Consider the following 19,720-nt stretch of genomic DNA (forward strand, 5'->3'; position numbering starts at 1 on the left):
TGGGTCATATGGTAGATCTAAGGTTAAAGTCTTCTGAAGAGAAAACATAACTTATTTATCAAAAGGATACAGTATAGTTAAATATATATTTATTGAGAAGAACGAAATAGATATATTTGAGAATAACTAAGTGCAAGTTTAAATATAAATAAGTATCACCTCATTGTTTTTTATCAATTGCTCTTTAACTTAGTCAAACCCAGTGCTATGAAGATATTAGGTACTTAGTGAATATTTGTTGAGCTGAATATGTTATCTTTCTAATAACTACAGTTGATCTTTGAGCAACACGGTTTGAACTGTGCAGGTCAACATATACTCAGATGTTTTTCACAAAATACTACAGTACCACACAATCTGTGGTTAGTTGAATCTGTGGATGTGGAACTGAGGATACAGAGGGCTGATTGGGAAATTATACTCGGATTTTCTACTGCTTGGGGGTCGGTGCCCCAACGCCCTCATTGTTCAAGGGTCAACTGTACTCCCATTCATTAAAAAGCAGCTTTATATCTTGGAAGGAACTTATTCATTTCAGTTGGCTTTTCTAGAAACTGTATAAGAGCTATGCTTGAAGCCTGTGATTAGTTGGCAACTGTAATTACTTTGAACTAAGACCTGTCTGTTCATGACTGTGAGGCTGTGGGCTGGGCTGGAATTGCCTTTACCAGGTAGCCTTCCTTACCCTTGATCAGCTTCTTTATTTCTTATAAATGCTACAGTTACAAGTTAAGTGATGTTAATTATGGAGCCATTTCCTTTCTTTCTCTTCCCACCTGCTCTCCTGTATTCCAACCCTGGGGTTTTATTTGGAGTTTGTTTTACTGAAAGGACCTAACCTTTACCTGCCCTTATAAACGTTTAAATTATATTAGTACAATAGAAGAGGTTTTTTTTTTTTGGCTGTGTCTTGTGGGATCCTAGTTCCCCAACTGGGGATAGAACCCCGGCCCTCAGCAGTGAGAGCATGGAGTCCTAACCATTGGACTTCCAGGGAATTCCCTAGGAGAGTTTTTAAAAACAGTTAGTGTATTAGTAATGTTAGACTAGGCTTTGTTGTGGATGCAAATAAATCTAGAAATATCAATGGCTTAACACAACAGATGTTTATTTTTTCATTTATGTAAATCAGTATAAGTCAGGGAAATTCTCCTCCATGGGGTAACTCAGGGATTCAGACTTCCTCCATCTTATAATGTGACTATTTCAACACCTCAATTCCAGGGCAGGCAAGAGATCACAGAGAACTCATATCCATTCTTAAGTACTTTGGACCAGAAGTGTGATACGTGTCACTTCTGTTCACAGCCCATTGGCCAGAACTAGTCACATGGCCCCAACCTAATACCAGGGAGACTGGGAAATGCAGGGGAGCACGTGGAGTATTTGGTGAGCACTATTGTTTCTGCCATAGCTAATCATTTCTCTCCTTAGTTCTAAAAGTTAGAAAATACAAAACTTTGGTTACTTTTTAGTGAATAGTTTTACCTTTCATTGTGCATTTAGAAAATCAAAACCACTTAACTTTTGCTGTTTTCTTTGAAATTATAGAAATAAAAGTTTAAAAGAAGAATTAAAGGTTTCTAAGTGTGTTTATTTTAATATTTTATGTAGCATTGTTGATGGGATGAAGAATGTCAGATATTATTAGACTTATGATGAATGTTTTAGGTTCAAAATAGTCTTAAAGTATAGAAATCAAATGACTTAATTCAACAAACATTTATTTAAAAATTAAAGAGTACATGCTATGTACCAGGCATTGTTCTAGGACACAGTAAAAATTCATTGCTTCAGTCAGATCCCAGTTGTGACACATGTCACATGTGCCAAAATGTATAAAGTGATAAGGGCAAGGGAAGAAAGAGGAACAATATTATTTACTCTGCATTCAAATTCATGATCTCAGAAAGTATAGTTTTATCGTTTTACATTTGTTCTGTATATATCCTTCAGGCCGTCTTATAATATGAAGTAACTAAATTACCTTATTGTCCTCTGGTGTCTAGGTACCGGATCTTTGCTTTTGATCATGACCTCTTTAGCTTTGCAGATTTGATCTTTGGCGAGTGGCCTGTGGTTCTTATCACTAATCCTAAATCACTCCTCTATAGTTCTGCTAAACATGAACCACTAGAAAGACTCCTTCACTCAACACACATCAGGTATGTAGCAGTTTTTCAGAATTTACTTTCAGTTTGATATTGATGAAGAGTAAGTCACTGTGATTGCATTCTTATGTGAAAGCTATGAGATGCTCTACTTTAGTTTTCTCAGCAATCTAAACATTATATAAATTGCCTACTGTTTCATTCCTATTCAGTTAAAAAGTATATAATTTTTAAGCTGCTGAAATAAAAAAAAATCTAGAAACCCATAATCCTACCATTATTATTTTTGTCTTTTATTCTTGCTTTTTTATATGCATGGTTTTACATTGCTGTAATCATAATGTACCTATTCATTTGTATCCTACTTTAAAAAATTTACATCATATATCAGAAGTATATATTTTTTTGTTTTGCTACATAGCCTTTCAAAAAAGCAAAAGCTATGTAAACCTTCCGGAATTGAAAAATCATTTGGCATATGAATTTGACAGTGCATATAAATAGAATCTTTTTTTTAATTTATTTTTTATTGAAGTATTGTTGAATTACAATGTATTAATTACTTCTGAGAGCAAAGTGACTCAGTTATACATGTATATATTCTTTTTCATATTCTTTTCCATTATGGTTTATCACAGGATATTGAATATAGTTCCCTGTGCTGTACTGTAGGACCTTGCTGTTTACCCATCCCATATATAACAGTTTGCATCTGCTAATCCCAAACTCCCAGTCCTTCCCTCCCCCACCCCCTCCCCCTTGGCAACCACCAGTCTATTTTCTATGTCCCTGATTCTGTTGCTGTTTCATGGATAGGTTAATTTGTGTCATATTTTAGATTCCATATATAAGTGATACTATATGGTATTTGTCTTTCTAACTTCACTTAGTATGGTAATCTCTAGTTGAATGCATGTTGCCACAGATGGCATTATTTCGTTCTTTTTTATGGCTGAGTAGTATTAAATAGAATCTTAATGAGACATTAACATTCCTTTTGCAAAGAGACATAACCTTTTGCAAACATAAGGGCACTTGTTTTAATATACTCTTTTAAATTTTATTTTGAAAAGCAGTACAACATAACTTTTGGAAAATAGAGTAATGGGATTATATGTGTATCCCTGTCCCACTCCCCCCCCATACCCCAATAGAACTATTATTAACATGAGTTTTCCTTCTCAGGCATTCTCTTTCAGGCCTGTATTTACACAGTCGTAATCATAGGGCACCGTGTATTCTAATTGCTATTTTTTTTCTGTCAACAGAGAGAATGGACCACAGTTTAACCATTTTCCTATCTTATTGGTGAACTTTCAGATTTTTTTCTAATTTGAGGATGAACATCTGATGCATATAGATTCTTCCTTCATTTGAATAATTGCTTTAGATAGAGTTCTGGAAATAGGATTCTAGGTGAAATAGTTTGAATTCCTTTGTGACTGTTGATAAAGATTGCCTGATTACTTTTTTTTTTTGCAACTAAAATCATTATTCTTTTTCAGAAAATTGTGGTAAAATATACATAACATAAAATTTACCATGTTAAGCATTTTTAGTGGCAATAAGTACCTTTATATTGTTGTGCAACCATCATCACCATTTTTTTCAGCTTCCAAAACTGCAACTCTGTACCCATTGAACACTAACTCCCTATTCCCCCTCCCCCCAGCCCCTGGCAACCACCAATTCTACTTTCTGTCTCTATGAATTTGACAACTCTAGGTACCTCATAGGAGAATCATACAGTATTTGTCCTTTTGTGACTGGCTTTCTTTCATTTAGCATAATGTCCTCATCCATTTTGAAGCATGTTTCAGAATTTCCTTGCTTTTTAAGGCTGAGTATTCACTGTTTCATTGCATATATACACTACATTTTGTTTATCCATTCATCTGTTGATAGACATTTTTGCTTCTGCCTTTTCACTACTGTAAATAATGCTGCTATGAACATGGGTGTACAAATATGTGTTCCAGTCCCTGCTTTCAGTTCTTTGGGTATATATTCAGAAGTGGGATTGCTAGATCATGTGGTAATTCTATGTTTAATTTTCTGAGGAACCTCCACATTGTTTTCCACAGTGGCTGCGCCATTTCACATTCCCACCAGCAGTGCACAAGGTACCTGATTACTTTTTAAAACAGATACTAATTTATAATGTTACCAAGCAATATGAGTGCCAGTTTCACAGCACTCTTATCATTATTGGATATTGTACTTTTAAAAAAATTTACTAATTATTCTGGAAAAAAAGGGTACCAATATGCTTTAATTTATTTCTTTTGATCACTAGGTAAGTGGAACATACATCTCTTGGTCAGGTTTCTTGATAGGAGCTGGATATCAGATTTAGATTTAGAATAGTTTCTGATTTCTCACCAATTCAGGTTGGCTGAATTATACAACTCCAGAAGCCACCATTTAGAAAGAAACCAGATCATATGAAGAGTGTCATATGAACATTTGTACAATGTAATGGTCTGCCTTACCGTTGTCCCTCGGTATCTCTGGGGGATTGGTTCCAGGACCCCCTGGGAATACCAAAGTGTACAGATGCTCAAGTCCTTTATATAAACTGGTGTAGTATTTGCATATAACCTATGCACATCCTCCCTATACTTTAAATCATATCTAGATTACTTATAATACCTAACACAATGTAACTGCTATGTAAATAGTTGCTGACGAGAGGCAAATTAAAGTTTTGCTTTTGGGAACTTTCTTGAAATTTTTCTTTTCTGAATATTTTCGATCCATGGTTGGTAGAAACCACAGGTTCCACATCCCAGTAACTCGCAGATCAACCAACGGAAGGCCAACTGTACTTACATCTTTTCAGGTTATAATAGGGTTATTCTTCTTTATAAAAACAATGCCAAATACCTAAAACCATGCATTTATGCTCTCATTTTAGAGTCTTGGTGTTTTCCTTATCTTCCATTACTTCAGTCGCAGTTAAGATTGATGGAGTTCATTTAGGGCAAGCTAGTCATTTGTCTGGTCCTATTTTCATACTAAAGTGGAATCCAAGAAACTACAGTAATAGGACACATAATATAGAAGTAATCGTCCAGGTAAGTTAGTAATTTTCAACTTGCTATGTGAATGATTAGGCTGTAACCACATTGAACTCCGATTTGTGTTTTGTTTTGTTTTGTTTTTGTCAATTGATAAGATGAAACTAAGTTAATAAAAAATTTGAATACACTGGATTTAGTATGTTCTGAAAATGGACACTCAGGAATAATTCTACTTTTAGACTAAAAACTGGGCAGAGGACATGAGTGTGCAACTACTGGCTATAGTCCCCTCTTTTTATCCCCAGGGAATCATTGTTCTGTTTTCTTCCAACTTTGGCCAGAATCTTTTAATAATGGGAGCACATTCCCCAATATTCCTGAAGATAATAGAATAAGTCAGAAAACATAATATTTACGTATCCACGCCTTTGATTGCTGTCTCCAAGTATAGGAAATTGTGTCACTATTTTGAAAGCTCTAGGATAAATAATTTTTAAGGCATCCATCAAAGGGATTTTTTGTTTGGGGAGTGGGCATTGATAGCACATGCAGTAACTGTCTGCCTGTCCCTTTTCTGATTCAGCTTGGGGAGCATTTAATTCACTAGACCTGCCAGAGTAGAAAGTGATCATCATCACCAAAATAGAGCAGTTTCATCAACAATTTGAAACACTTTAGGGGATAGACTGTGCTAAAAAATTAGTTTCTGGAAAAAAAAATCTGTCAATTTCTACAACTTTATGATTTGATGAAGTTTTAAACTGTTTAATCTTTTAATGTTAAATCTTGGTTTGAAGATTATCAAGTAATCCTTCAGAAAACACATGTGATTATTTTCATTATCTTTTTTGTATTTGTCACAGAGAAGGATTTAGAGCAGGAAGGAGCTATTTACTGAGCTTCTTCTAAGGAGATGCCAGACACTTAGAATTTTTTACGAAATCTGTATAACAATCTTATGTGGTGGGTAGTTTTATCCCCAATTCATAGATGAGGAAACGAGAGAAGGCACTTTGCAGTACCACCCATCTTTTTTTTTTGGGGGGGGGGTACGCGGGCCTCTCACTGTTGTGGCCTCTCCCGTTGTGGAGCACAGTCTCCGGACGCGCAGGCCCTGCAGCCATGGCTCACAGGGCCCAGCTGTTCCGCGGCATGTGGGATCTTCCCGGACCCGGGCACGAACCCATGTTCCCTGCATTGGCAGGTGGACTTTCAACCACTGCACCACCAGGGAAGCCCAGTACCACCCATCTTTGAAGTGTTCTGCTTAGGAGGAAGAAGACACTCATGGGTAGAAAGTGGAAGGAGGGACTCCTGGGGATGAACTCCTTAATGTCTTTCATATTAGAAGTTGGCTCATTTTAAAAAGACTTGAAGGGCTTCCCTGGTGGCGCAGTGAGAGGCCCGCATACTGCAAAAAAAAAAAAAAAAAAAGACTTGAAGATACAAGTGCACATAGAATAAATTGTTCCCTATCTTTACAGTCATGGGGAAGAAGTAGGAGCAACCATAGGAGACCTGCTCACTGTTGGAATGGGGAACTTCCAAATCTTTGGATTGCTTCCGAACCTCAGCTTCTGTAGTTTTATGAGGAAGAAACCATAGCTCACATTTCTTGAACCTTTCTGCCTGCTTAGTTGAATCCTTAGTAAAAATGTGAAATCACATATACTTTTTATATGTTTAACATTTCTTATGTTATTGAGGTAGAATTTATATTAAAAAACTCCATATATTTAAAGAGTACAATTTTGTGTGTTTTGACTTTCTTATACATCCTTAAGACCATTTCTACAATCAATATGATCTATCACCCTCAAAAGTTTTCTTATGTCCCTTTGCAACTGCCTTCCCTCCACCCTCATTTCCAGGCAACCACTGATCTGTTTTATGTCTATGAGTATAACTTTAAAAAATTAGTCTACTGAAAAAAAAAAAATTAGTCTACTGAATATTAAACAGGGAACCTGTCCCCTCATTCATCAGTGAGAAAGTTCTGTCCTTTTAAATACAGTATACCATAGATAAGTCTGAAAGAAAAATTCATGGGAGAAGACATCGATTTATTATCTTATATTTTACCTATTCACTGTATTTATTGACTATCTGTAAAGTTCCGGGCACCCTAGTACCAACTGGACCTTTAGATCAGTTCTCAGTGTGGTTTCTGAAGTAGTAGCGTCAGCATCACCTAGGAACTTGTTAGAAATCCCATCCCACACCTATGTATCAGAAACTCTGGAGATGGAACCCAGCCATCTGTTTTGACAGTCCCTCCAGGTGATTCTGATGTGCATTAAAGTTTGAGAACCAGAATTTAAGATTATTGTGCCTCCTTTGCCAATTTAAAGAGCAAACTCTAGAAATCTCTATATCTCAAAATTAAAGAAAATCTCTGCTTTAAAACAAGAACTTAAAAAAAAACCCTAAGAACTTGTCATTCAGAGTTAGAACATTTGAGCAATAAAAGTTTGATAAACACCAGTACAAGTTCTTTTTGCTATTTTAAAACTTTTTATGATGAGGAATTTTTAAAATATATGAAAGAGATAATACTATAATAAATCTCCATGTATCCTTCACCCAACTTCAAAGATTATCAACTTTTGACCAGTCTTGTTTCATCTGTACTCCATCCACTTCTCTCCTCCCTGTACCACGATGTCATTTCATCTGTGTAAATATGACAGTATATATCTCTAAAAGATAAGAGCTATTTTAAAAAAAAGTCACCATAGTACCATATCACACCTGAAAAATTAACAGTAATTCCTTAATATCAAACTATCCAGCTAGTGTTCAGTTTTCTTATTTTGTCACATATAATTGCGTTTGGTTGGTTCAAATAAGAATCCAAACAAGGCTCAAATATTGCATTTAGGTGATTGTCTCTTCAGTGTCGTTTAACCTATAGGTTCCCTCTCCACCCTCCTTTTTTTTCCCCCTCTCAATTTGTTTTGCTTTGGAAACTGGATCTTTTATCCTGTACTGTTTCTGTATTCTGGATTTTTGCTGTTTATATCCATGTGTTATCATATAGCATGTTCCTCTACCCCATCTAGTTTCTATTACTGTAGTTAGATTTGAGGTTAGATCAGATCTGAGTCTGTTTTTTGGCAGGAATACTTCATTTGGTGTTTTATGCTTTTATCAGAAGCCTATAGTATCTGGTTGTCTCTCTTTTAATAATGTTAAGATTGATCAATGTATGCAGATATTGTTGACCCTACCCAGTGGTATGCTGGTAAATATTTAACAACCAGCTTGGGGCAGGTTTGAAGGGAGGACCCTGATTTGTAGCGTCTCCCTGATTTATACCAATTTCCATAGTATAAATATTTCTCCTGTAGCTGGTTTTAAGCTACTGACACATCAGCTGGTCTGCAAAATTCCTGAATATGTAGCAGTTGGCCCTTGTGGGTCAGTCAAGCCAGTACCAGCACACTGCAGGCTTATCCTCCATTCAGCTTTTCAGTACTCAACCAGCTTTTCACTGAGGGATTAGCACTTACTGATAATCTCAGTCTAGATCCATTATTTCATCAGAGTTATAAAATGGTGATATTCAAATTACACTCCTAATTATAGGAGTATTAATTAGAATAGTCCCACAAAGAAAAAATTTGCCTCATCTATTTGGTACCGAGATATAGAGTTCATACAGGAAAGGCAAGATAAGTCTTCATTCTTCCTCCACCTTTCCTGTTCTAAACCAGTTTTCAAAGTAATGAGTTACTTCTCTAGCTTCTGCCAAAGGTAACTAAATGAGTCTTCTAGTATCATTATTAATTCATAGTTAAAAAATATATATATTTGGTACGTTTCAATCCATTGCATTTATTCTTTTTGATGCTCAATTGTTTGACTAGTGGGAGCCTGTCCAAGTTGGCCACTAAGTCCTTTGATACAATCCCTGTAGTCCTTGTTAGTTTTCTTGCTTTCTGGTAGAAGATGTTTCAAGTTCTTTTGCATTTCTTACTCAAGAACTGGAATCACCTATTTCTCTAAAGAGCACTGGTTTCTTGTAGTGATAAGTTTTATTTTGAGACCAAAATCTGGGCACTAGCCCAGCTAGCTCATTGTTGTTGAGTTCATTATTATTTTTAGGGCTTTTCAGTAAACAGAGGGAAATACAGATTTCTGTTTTTTAAAAGAGAGAATACATTGTAATACATGCTGATATTTCCAGTTCAAATCTAGAATTACAGGGTTTAAAAGAAGTTTTATTTAAAGTGCTTATAGGAAGAATCAAAAGTAAATGAAAAAAATATTGCTTATTCTGAGATAACTGACAAGTTATTGGAAACTTAATCTTGGAACATTGTACGTATTTGTACATGAGGGTTGCTTCTCTGCTGTGCTTATAACTAGGACTCTGCTGGAAGAAGTAAAAGTGTTCACCACATATTTTCTGCTCGAGAGGACATTCACCTCAGGTTTGATCCTCTGGCATCATTTATTCTCCTTACTGACCATTGTACTGTGGTGAGTAAATTCAACTAAGTGTTATGTGTGTTTTTAATTTGGTAGGTCCAAAGTCATAAATAATATAATAATCATGTGATGAGAAAGTGGAACCTTATAAAATTAAAAGTTTAGTTGCTTGTCTAGAAGAATACAGTGATTTTGAAGTGGAGGCATGGACATATAGTACCTGTTTTGGGACCTAGTTCTACCTAGTGCCATAAAACAAGGATAACTAAGGGAATTATAGGGACTGTGCTAAATTGGATTGGGATCTTTCAAAAATAATATTTCTTCCTACATAAATAATACATGCTTAATATAGAAAACTTGGAAAATTTAGAAATAAAGTACAATCAGCCCCACATCATTCTTTTATCACACTAGCCATTATAGCCATTGTATTTCTCATTATGATACTCTCTATTTATTTTTCTCTTATTTACATTAAGATATGAGTTTTTAATATAAAATGGTAATATACTTTTCATTCTCTTTTTTCTGTCTGATTTTTTCTACTGAGGAATTTGACTGTTTTCTCACATCACATTTATTTTATAAATGATGCTTATTGGCTGCATTATATTATCATAGATACGTCTTAATTTATTTTACTATTTCCCTTTTGTTGGACATTTGTTTCCAATTTTTCCCTCTACTATAAAAATACTGCTTATAACTAAGTTTTTGCACATACTAGTTTTTTTTCTTAAACTTTTTATTTTATATTGGAGTATAGTTGACAATGTTGTGATAGTTTCAAGTATACAGCAAAGTGATTCAGTTATACATATGCATGTATCTATCCTTTTTCAAATTCTTTTCCCATTTAGGTTGTTACATAATATTGAGCAGAGTTCCCTGTGCTATATAGTAGAGGTCCTTTTTGGTTATCCATTTTATTTTATTTCTTTTAATATTTATTTAATTTATTTATTTGGTTGCACTGGGTCTTAGTTGCAGCAGGTGGCCTCCTTAGTTGTGGCTCGTCGGCTCCTTAGTTGTGGCATGTGAACTCTTAGTTGCAGCATTGCATGTGGGATCTAGTTCCCTGACCAGGGATTGAACCCTGGCCCCCTGCATTGGGAGCGTGGAGTCTTAACCACTGCGCCACCAGGGAAGTCCCTGGTTATCCATTTTAAATATAGCAGTGTGTACATGTCAATCGCAAACTCTCTAACTATCCCTTCCCCCCACCCTTTGCCCCTGGTTTGTTTTCTAAGTCTGTGAGTCATACATATTAGTTTTTTTGGAAATTTCTGGAAATGAATTGTTGGATCAAATAGTGGACACATTATTCTATATACTTCATTTATTATATAATTACCCAAAATTTTAAATTATTTATTATATTCATTGTTTTTGGTCTGTCCCCTCTCATTAAAATATAAGCCCCATGAGGGCAGAGATCTTTGTCTTTTTGATATGCCTAACACAAGTAGGCCCTCAAATAAATATTTCTTGAATGAATAAATGGGATTTTTTCTTTAATATACACTGTCAAACTGTCTTTCAGAGAAGCTCTGGCAATTTACACTTTATTTTCCTCAGATCTCCCTGTCCTGGGCATTGACATAAAATACGCTACAATGTTCAGAAGAAAATTTAAACCCCCTTTAATTTCATCTTCCAGAGATACCTTAGTATATATCCTCACATACTTAAAATGAATTCCTTATTATTTTAATTTACTTTTATTACTTGTGTGATTGAACTTTTAAAAAATATGACTAATGGGCATTTGCATCTCATTTTTACAAATCTTTTTGTGTCATTTATTTTCCTTTTGGGATTTTTTTTTTTTTTTTTTTTTTTTGCGATACGTGGGCCTCTCACTGTTGTGGCCTCTCCCGTTGCGGAGCACAGGCTCCGGACGCGCAGGCTCAGCGGCCATGGCTCACGGGCCCAGCCGCTCCGCGGCATGTGGGATCTTCCCAGACCGGGGCACGAACCCGTGTCCCCTGCATCGGCAGGCGGACTCTCAACCACTGCACGACCAGGGAAGCCCTCTTTTGGGAATTTTTAATGGTCACCTAGATCAGGCTTTGGAAACTTTGGTGTACTTATGAATCACCTGGGAATGTTAATAAGAGGCAGATTCTGATTAGTAGGGCTGAGATGGGGCCTGAGATTCTGCATTCCCAACAGGCTGAAGGTGATTCCAATGATGATCTGGGACCCATACTTTGAGAAACAAGAACCTAGATAAAATGTCTCTTTACTGTGAATTAATCTCCAAGTGAGTGACTTCTTGATAGAGAAAGCATAAGGAAATGCAGTCTCTGTTCACTCAGCCTGCAGTGTACTGTGTACTGTTGTGTTTTTTTCACTCCTATACAACTTTAAATAAAACAGTACAAATTATACTTATCCTAGTACAGTGAAAGTAGACTATTTTAATTTGATCACTTTATATAACTGTATGAAATCACTTAGTTTCAACATTGGTCCAGGTATCATATCCAAATCTTGAAAGAATAATGCTGAGGCAACTTACAATTATCTTTTTTGGTGGGTCAGATGTTCAATTCTCTTTGACTGTATATTTTTCTCATATAGTCATTTCTGCTAATGATGTCATTTCCATTTTTGTTAATTAGGCCATTTAAAAAAACTGAAGCTGTATCCATGTATGTATGTCATGTGAATATCTATTTCTCTGCAGGCCCGGGTCCTTTTTGTGATGATTGTGCTGATCCAGCTCATCATTCTCATTGCTTTTCGTTATCGAGCATATCCAGAGCATAAAGGTTAGTCACCATGGTTCCTTAATCTTAGAAGACTTTACTTTAGTGTATCCCATAATGTCCTCACTATTACCAAGTGATAAATATCAATGCAAATTATCTTTGCCTGAGCTCTGTGAGGTGCATCCTTCAAGCTACCATGCTCACCTCAAACCCTCTTTTCCATACCATTTTCTCCAGCCATTCTAGGTCATAATGAGCGCTTGCTTCTCTGAATCCCAACAGTCCTTCCTGAGGATTAATTCTGTATTTAACTAGCCAATGACCTTGTTTTACATTACCACTTCAAATGTATATACATTTTCTCTTCAATCAGACTGTAATTTCCTCAATATAGGAGCTCTTGTTTTCTACTTCTTTTCTCTTTTCCACGGCACCCAGTTTGTGCATTACAGACAATAAATACTTGTTGGATTAAATGTTCATTATCCCTTCTTGGCTTGGATGAAGTCCCTGGGATCAGGAAGTGATTGTGGGGGAAGTGAGTACTGTAGTAAAGGTTAAACAGTAAAATGATGAACTGAATAGGTAGTATACATATCCTACTGAATGTTTGTCTGCTTATATATATTTTTAAATTCTATGAAAAAGTTCAAGAAGCATTATTGCACATATATATTTTCTTGCCCACAGTATAAATAAATAAAGATTTGAGGGAGGGCTCAGCTTCATGTGGGAATACCAGTATTTTTGTATAGTTGTTTAAAATTTACAACATATTTTTACCTACATTATCTCACTTAATCCTTACAACAATCCTGTGAGGTAGGTATTATTGTCCCCATTTTAAAGATTAGAAGACTAAGGACTGCAGGGGTTATGTAGGCTGTCCAATTTCTCATAGCTAATAAGAGACTGACCCCAGGTTAGTTTTTTTCTTTTTCTTTAAACAACACTTATCAACTTTGACTACACCTTAGAATCTCCTGGGGAACTTTTTAACATCTCAGTGTCTACACAACACCCTCAATGTTTACATAGAATCTCTGGGGGTAGGACCTAAGCATCAGTATTTTTTAAAGCACCCCAGATGATTCCAATGTGCAGTCAGGGCTGAGAAGCACGGCTCTGTCTAAAGCATTATTTTCAGTCCTGCTGCCTAGAATCAGCTGGGTTGCTGTCCCAGCTCCCCTCTTCCCCAGGCCAATTAAGTCAGAATCTCTGGAGGGTGAGACCTGGGCATAAGTATTTACTAAAAGTTCCCTCAGGTTATTCTAATGTGTAGCCAAAGTAGAGAATCATTGCTTAAAGTTTAAAGCATAGCTGCCTCTAAGGCTAAAGAATGATGTATTTATAATAAATAATAATTACTATAGGTGGATATGTAGATTAATACTTTGAGAAGTACCAGACTAGAACAAGAAAGAAGCTGAGAGATGAATGAGTAGCAAGTATGAAACACACAAAGTGAGAAAGGCCATGCGTTATCAGGCTTTGTCTGAAATTAACTGTCAGGCTGAACAGTTTTATGAGTATAAAATGAATATGCTGGCCTATTAGGGAAGACGTGCTATTTAACTTACATCAGGCTGTCTTTCACTGGAGCCAGTCCTTTAAACCTTTAAATAGTACACCTCTAGCATTGCTCAGTGTGTACTGAGCTTGCCATCATAGTCTTATGCTAACCAGTGTATGATCGGCTGCAGATGAGTGAAATGGCTGGCTGGGGTTGAGGAACTGTGATGCTTTAGTCTGTGGCTGCAGAATGAAGCCCTTATGCTTGGGCTTTCTGGCATTGTATTGTGTGTGTGTGTTTGCCGCACCACACAGCTTGTGGGATCTTAGTTTTCTGACCAGGGAATGAACCTGGGCCCTCGTCAGTGATAGTGCAGAGAGTCCTAACCACTGGACCACCAGGGAATTCCCTTTAAGAGATGCTAATTTGGAGTTTTGTGGATCCCTTTCAGTTGGAGTAAGAGGATAGCTGTGAGTTAAGAGCTGTATCATATATGGGAAAGGAATATTTGGACAGATACTCATAGTTAAGATTAAATTTTTTTTTTTTTTTTTTTTTTTTTTTTTTGCGGTACGCGGGCCTCTCACTGTTGTGGCCTCTCCCGTTGCGGAGCCCAGGCTCCGGACGCGCAGGCTCAGCGGTCATGGCTCACGGGCGCAGCCGCTCTGCGGCATGTGGGATCTTCCTGGACTGGGGCACGAACCTGTGTCCCCTGCATCGGCAGGCGGACTCTCAACCACTGCGCCACCAGGGAAGCCCAAGATTAAATTTTGATATTTGTTTGATATGCCTTTGATATATATAGTATATATAGTACTATATATATATAGTTTTTAGAAAATTTTATTGGAGTATAGTTGATTTACAATATTGTGTTAGTTTCAGGTGTACAGCAAAGTGATTCAGTTATACATATATGTATATTCATTCTTTCTCAGATTCTTTTCTCATATAGGTTTTACAGAATATTGAGTAGAGTTCCCTGTGCTATACAGTAGGCCCTTGTTGGTTATCTATCTTATATATAGTAGTGTGTGTATGTTAATCCCAAGCTCCTGATTTATCCCTCACCCCCACGTTTCCCCTTTGGTAACCATAAATTTGTTTTCAATATCTGTAAGTCTGTTTCTGTTTTGTAAATAAGTTCATTTGTATCATTTTTTAAAAATTAGATTGCACATATGAGTGATATCATATGATATTTGTCTTTTTCTGTCTGAATTACTTCACTTAGTATGATAATCTCTAGGTCCATCCATGTTGCTGCAAACGGTATTATTTCGTTCTTTTTTATGGCTGAGTAATATTCCATTATATATGTACCACATCTTTATCCATTCCTCTGTCAGTGGATGTTTAGGTTGCTTCTATGTCTTGGCTATTGTGAATGGTGCTGCAATGAACATTGTGGTGGCCTTTGATATATTTTGATGCAACTTTTGGAAGTTTGTACATTTGGATACTAAATCTCATGGAAAACAGGGATTTGATCATCCTTTGAGCACAGAGTATATGTGTGTTTGTGTGTGTGTGTCACAACTACACCATTGCTTTGCCTTTCTACCCTCTGTAATTCTAAGTGAGTTGGTTTATCAGAATTCCTGCCAACTTCTGAATTTAAAGTGGTGTCATCCATATAACAAATGATTTGCTGAAAATGTAGTAGATGCCCATGGAAGTCTTCTAGAAAATGTTATAAAAAACTTGAACTTTGCAGGTGTTCACTGGATTTTTCAAATTTATTCTGTTTAGGACCTCCAGGATTTGTAAATTTGACCTCATTTTCCCTTCATGTCTTGAGCAAAATAAGCATCTTCTACTATTCTATGTTGTTGCTGACACTCTATACAGTGCTGGGTAAGTCAATTAGGAAACCTGAGATTGTGGAGAATTCTGCCGAAGAATATACTGAGAATTTTAACAGTAGCCATTTAGGTTCTTGAGAGCATAATGACCGGCACACCACTCTTTCATAAGTCACTTCCTGTGACATGATCTTGGGAAATAAAGTTCTTTCCTAACTTAAAGGACATTTAGTCAACACCAAGTTAACTTAAGGGTGCTGAGAGGACCATGACAATTAGTATTTGTGTAGAAACCTAATAGAAGATAGAAGTTCAGCTTCAATGCCATCTCCTCAGAGCAGCCTTCTTTGACCACCTTAAAGCTTTATCCTCTATTTCACCATACTTTTTATTTCTTTCATTACTTTATCAGAATTTATGATTATCTTCTGTATATATCATCTCTCCCCTCATTAGAATATCCATTGATGTCCTGTCTATCTTGTTCCCCTCTATGCCCAGCATTAAGCACAATGCCTAGTGTGTAGTTGAGTGACTATTTACTACCGTGTGACTCCTAAAAACTCAGCTCAAAAAAGAGAGAAACTGAGATGAGCAGTGAGTTCAGGCATTTGAGCTCTTCTCTTATGTTAATTATTATACCCAATACTGACAAAATCACTTAGTCACTTATGGAAGCAGAAAGCACTGTGAGTCTCTTTTTAAAGCTTTTTACTAATGTTCCTTACTAAGAGTCATTTAGGAGTAGATTAGACTATTTGTTGCTTAGTCTATGTTTTCTACTTTTAGTCCATCTTTGGACTTTTCTTTCCTCATTAGTAACTCCCACCAGAGAACAGAAAGTAGTTAAAGAAATAATACGACCCTTTACAATTCTGTATAACAAGCTATGCCAGATTCCCCTTTTGAGGTTGGTTTTCTTGTTAGAAGATAGGTTGAAGCTGTTTTACACACTAGTCTTCCACTAGGAGGCAAAGCAGGTGATTTGGTTCCCGGCTGTAAAGGAAAACATTAGAAGGGGAGAAGTTGTTTCATTTTTAAAGGTTGAAACTTAAAGGGGAAACACTTTTTAAAACTAATGTGTATCTAATGGAGTATATATAATATATATCTGAGAAAATTACCTATGACTTTTTAAAGTTGAACTCTACTCTTTTTTTTTTTTTAATATTTATTCATTTATTTATTTGGCTGCACCGGGTCTTAGTTGCAGCACGTGGGATCTTCGTTGTGGCATGTGGGATCTTTTAGTTGTGGCATGCAGGATCTAGTTCCCTGACCAGGGATTGAACCCGGGTCCCCTGCATTGGGAGCGTGGAGTCTTAACCACTGGACCACCAGGGAAGTCCCAGTTGAAATCTACCCTTACCAGCAAATGATGGTATTACATTTTGAGAAGGGAAATCCGACTGTCCCTGAATCACTCTTGACAATATAGTAGTTCTAGAAGCCTGAACATTGAGAAGGGGCAGTAAATAATACGGGGTAGAGAAAAGTCATTCTGGCATTGCAGATGAAAAATTAAAATAAAGAAGTGAGTTAAACTTTGTACATGTTAACCCTGAGTATGTAGTTGATGTACAAAGTAATGACTGTGGGTCAGCCAGAAAAGGTTAAAATACATTCATTAATATTTATAAGAAAGAAGTGTTTTAGAATGATTAAAGTGGCTGAAGTCTTATTGCGTAAAGGAGTAAATCTCAGTTATCTGGAAAATTAACTGTGGTATCTATGGAGTACCTTTTTGCTTCTTAAAGGAAATGTTAATGCTTTATATTGAGGTTACTACTGTAATAGAAACTTCTAAAATTTGTGAACGTACTCCTATCTGTTTCTGGAATCTATTCCAGGTATAGCACGTACTCAGGCAATTTTATAATCTAGAGAAATATGGAGCAAAGGAGCAAATAATTGGTTAGCTAGGATATTGAGTGCAACACAGAGATTAGCAAAGAAGAAAAGCTATACAAATAAATGCTTATAGATGACTAGTCTCATATTTTTTCATTATTTCTGTAAATGCATGTCATGATGTATGTAATCAGTCATAGTTCTTTAACTTCCTTTCTTGTTCATTGCCTCTTTCAGGACCATGGTTTGTTGGTGAAATCACTAAAGGCAAATTGGGTTGCTGCTTTTCCTTTGGGATCTTTGTTGACGGACATTTCCTACAAGGCAGTGTAACGTTTATAGTTGGAATTCTCCAGGTAAGAAGTCAGAAACGCAATTTAAGAACATCTTGGCCTTGTTGGGCTAATTGCATAATAGTTATGAATTAAATCCCAAATCCCAAATTTACTGGCAGGGCAGTCTTTAGTATCTGGTGTTTTGTTTGCTTTTAGAGTGCTTCCTAAGCTCTTTGTTCCACCACTCTTGTAAACATCTAAAATACATTTTTGGCAGGAAGTTTTATAAGAGGTGAAAGAGCTTTTTGTTTTTGTTGTTTGTTTCACTGTGCTTTTTCATCGATAAACAGTGAAAGAAGAGACTTACGGTAGAATAAATGAGACTTCTGGGTAAAACAAAATTGGTTATGATAATGAAGAAGGAAATTGTTTCAGAGGGAGGAAAAGAAAAATAGACACACAAGAAAAGTGGGTCAGTTACCCAGTGGTAGCTTTCTAGTGATGTCCTAGCAATACACTTGTTTATGAAACACTGATATGTTAGGTTTACATTTGGATTGACATTCCTTTAGAACAAACACCAATAAAAAACCCAGACCTATAGCAAATTTCTGTAAATGGGTTTGAAAACTATTTACCTAACAATTTTTCTCTTGTACTCATCTGATGGGGCTAATGAATCAAAATCTGAGGTGATGATCTAGAGTTGTATAAGAGATCCAAAAACATTGTTTGAAATGAGTTCACAGCCTCATAAGAGGGCAGTAAAACATGATCAGCAGGATTAGAGACAGACAAGTAGGGAAGATCTTTGCCTAGTGAACACTGACCACAGACCAGAATATTCTCTGTTTAGCAGCATTTTATATGTGACTAGATCTGGGTCTAGTTCAGTTTTCTATTATGTAGATGGAGGCTGTCTCTCAGGAGCACTCTTATTCCAAGTAAAACCTGACCCTTACCAAAAGGTGGGCTTATAGTCATATTTTAATAAATAGTACACTAAGAATGGATTTTATGTATCATCTAGGCCCATGGCCCCTAAATCTATAATATCTCTGACCTAGACCTCTTCTCTGCACCTCAGGTGCCTCCAACCACCATTTTGCATCTTCCTTAGATATCTAACAGGAATCTCAACTTAATATACCTCTAACAGGACCTTTAATTTCTATCCCTGAACCTGTTCCTCCCCCAGTTCTTTCCAATTTCAATAAATTATCCAGGATGTATCTTCTCCAGGGTGTATCTTCAGTTTTTCTCCTTCCTTTATACTTTATATCTAGTTCATCAGCAAGTAGTACTGTATTTGATCTACCCCCAATACATGTGCTGAATCCACCACTATTACTGTTACCACCACCCTTGTCTAAATAATAATTATTTCTTGCCTGGGCTGCTGCAGTAACCCCCTAACTGTTTTCCCACTGCTGCTCTTGCCTCCCTATTGTCAGTTTGCCACAGAGCATGCACTGTGGTCCTTTTAAAATCTTAATCAGCTCACTCACTTCTCAGCTTAAAACCCTTTAAGCAAATCAGTGACGTGTCTGGGTCATGCTGACTGCCCCAGTTTCCACCTGGCTTACCATGTTCCAGCTAACCTCTCCCACCTCTGGGCTTTTCATTTGTTTCTTCTGCCTGGAATGCACTTCCTTCCACTGACTCATTTCTGTGCTTCAGGCCTCAGAGGGCCCATCTCCCAGTTACCTCCTGTGACCCAGTTATTTTCTTCATTGAATTCATCACAATCTGTAATTATCTTCCCCCTCCTTTTTTTTTTTTTCTTTTTGGTTTCTCTTCTCTCTACTAGAATGTAAGCTCTATGATGCATCTTTTCCAACTTGGTCACCCATGTGTGTATCCCTTGTCTAGAGCCTTGCACAGTATCTGCCACATAATGGGTGTTCAATAATTATTTGGTGAATGAGTGACTCATATAGTAGTTAAACTTGGATTATTACTTAAATCTTCTAATTTGTATTCCAGTA

General features: G+C 36.5%; 1 protein-coding gene across 6 annotated transcripts in view; it reads left to right on the forward strand.

Moving 5' to 3' along the window:
* Positions 1-19,720, forward strand: part of TMEM62 (transmembrane protein 62) — a 33,649-nt gene that overhangs the window by 12,713 nt on the left and 1,216 nt on the right. For all 6 annotated transcript variants that reach the window (XM_079913734.1, XM_079913731.1, XM_079913733.1 and 3 more), the window contains 6 exons: positions 2,010-2,165; positions 5,029-5,188; positions 9,506-9,619; positions 12,264-12,348; positions 15,554-15,658; positions 17,695-17,813. In XM_079913734.1, the coding sequence (XP_079769860.1) occupies positions 2,010-2,165; positions 5,029-5,188; positions 9,506-9,619; positions 12,264-12,348; positions 15,554-15,658; positions 17,695-17,813 (739 nt within the window). The remainder of the gene's footprint in view (positions 1-2,009; positions 2,166-5,028; positions 5,189-9,505; positions 9,620-12,263; positions 12,349-15,553; positions 15,659-17,694; positions 17,814-19,720) is intronic.

The sequence above is a fragment of the Stenella coeruleoalba genome (assembly GCF_951394435.1).
Source record: "Stenella coeruleoalba genome assembly, chromosome: 2".
Taxonomy (NCBI): domain Eukaryota; kingdom Metazoa; phylum Chordata; class Mammalia; order Artiodactyla; family Delphinidae; genus Stenella; species Stenella coeruleoalba.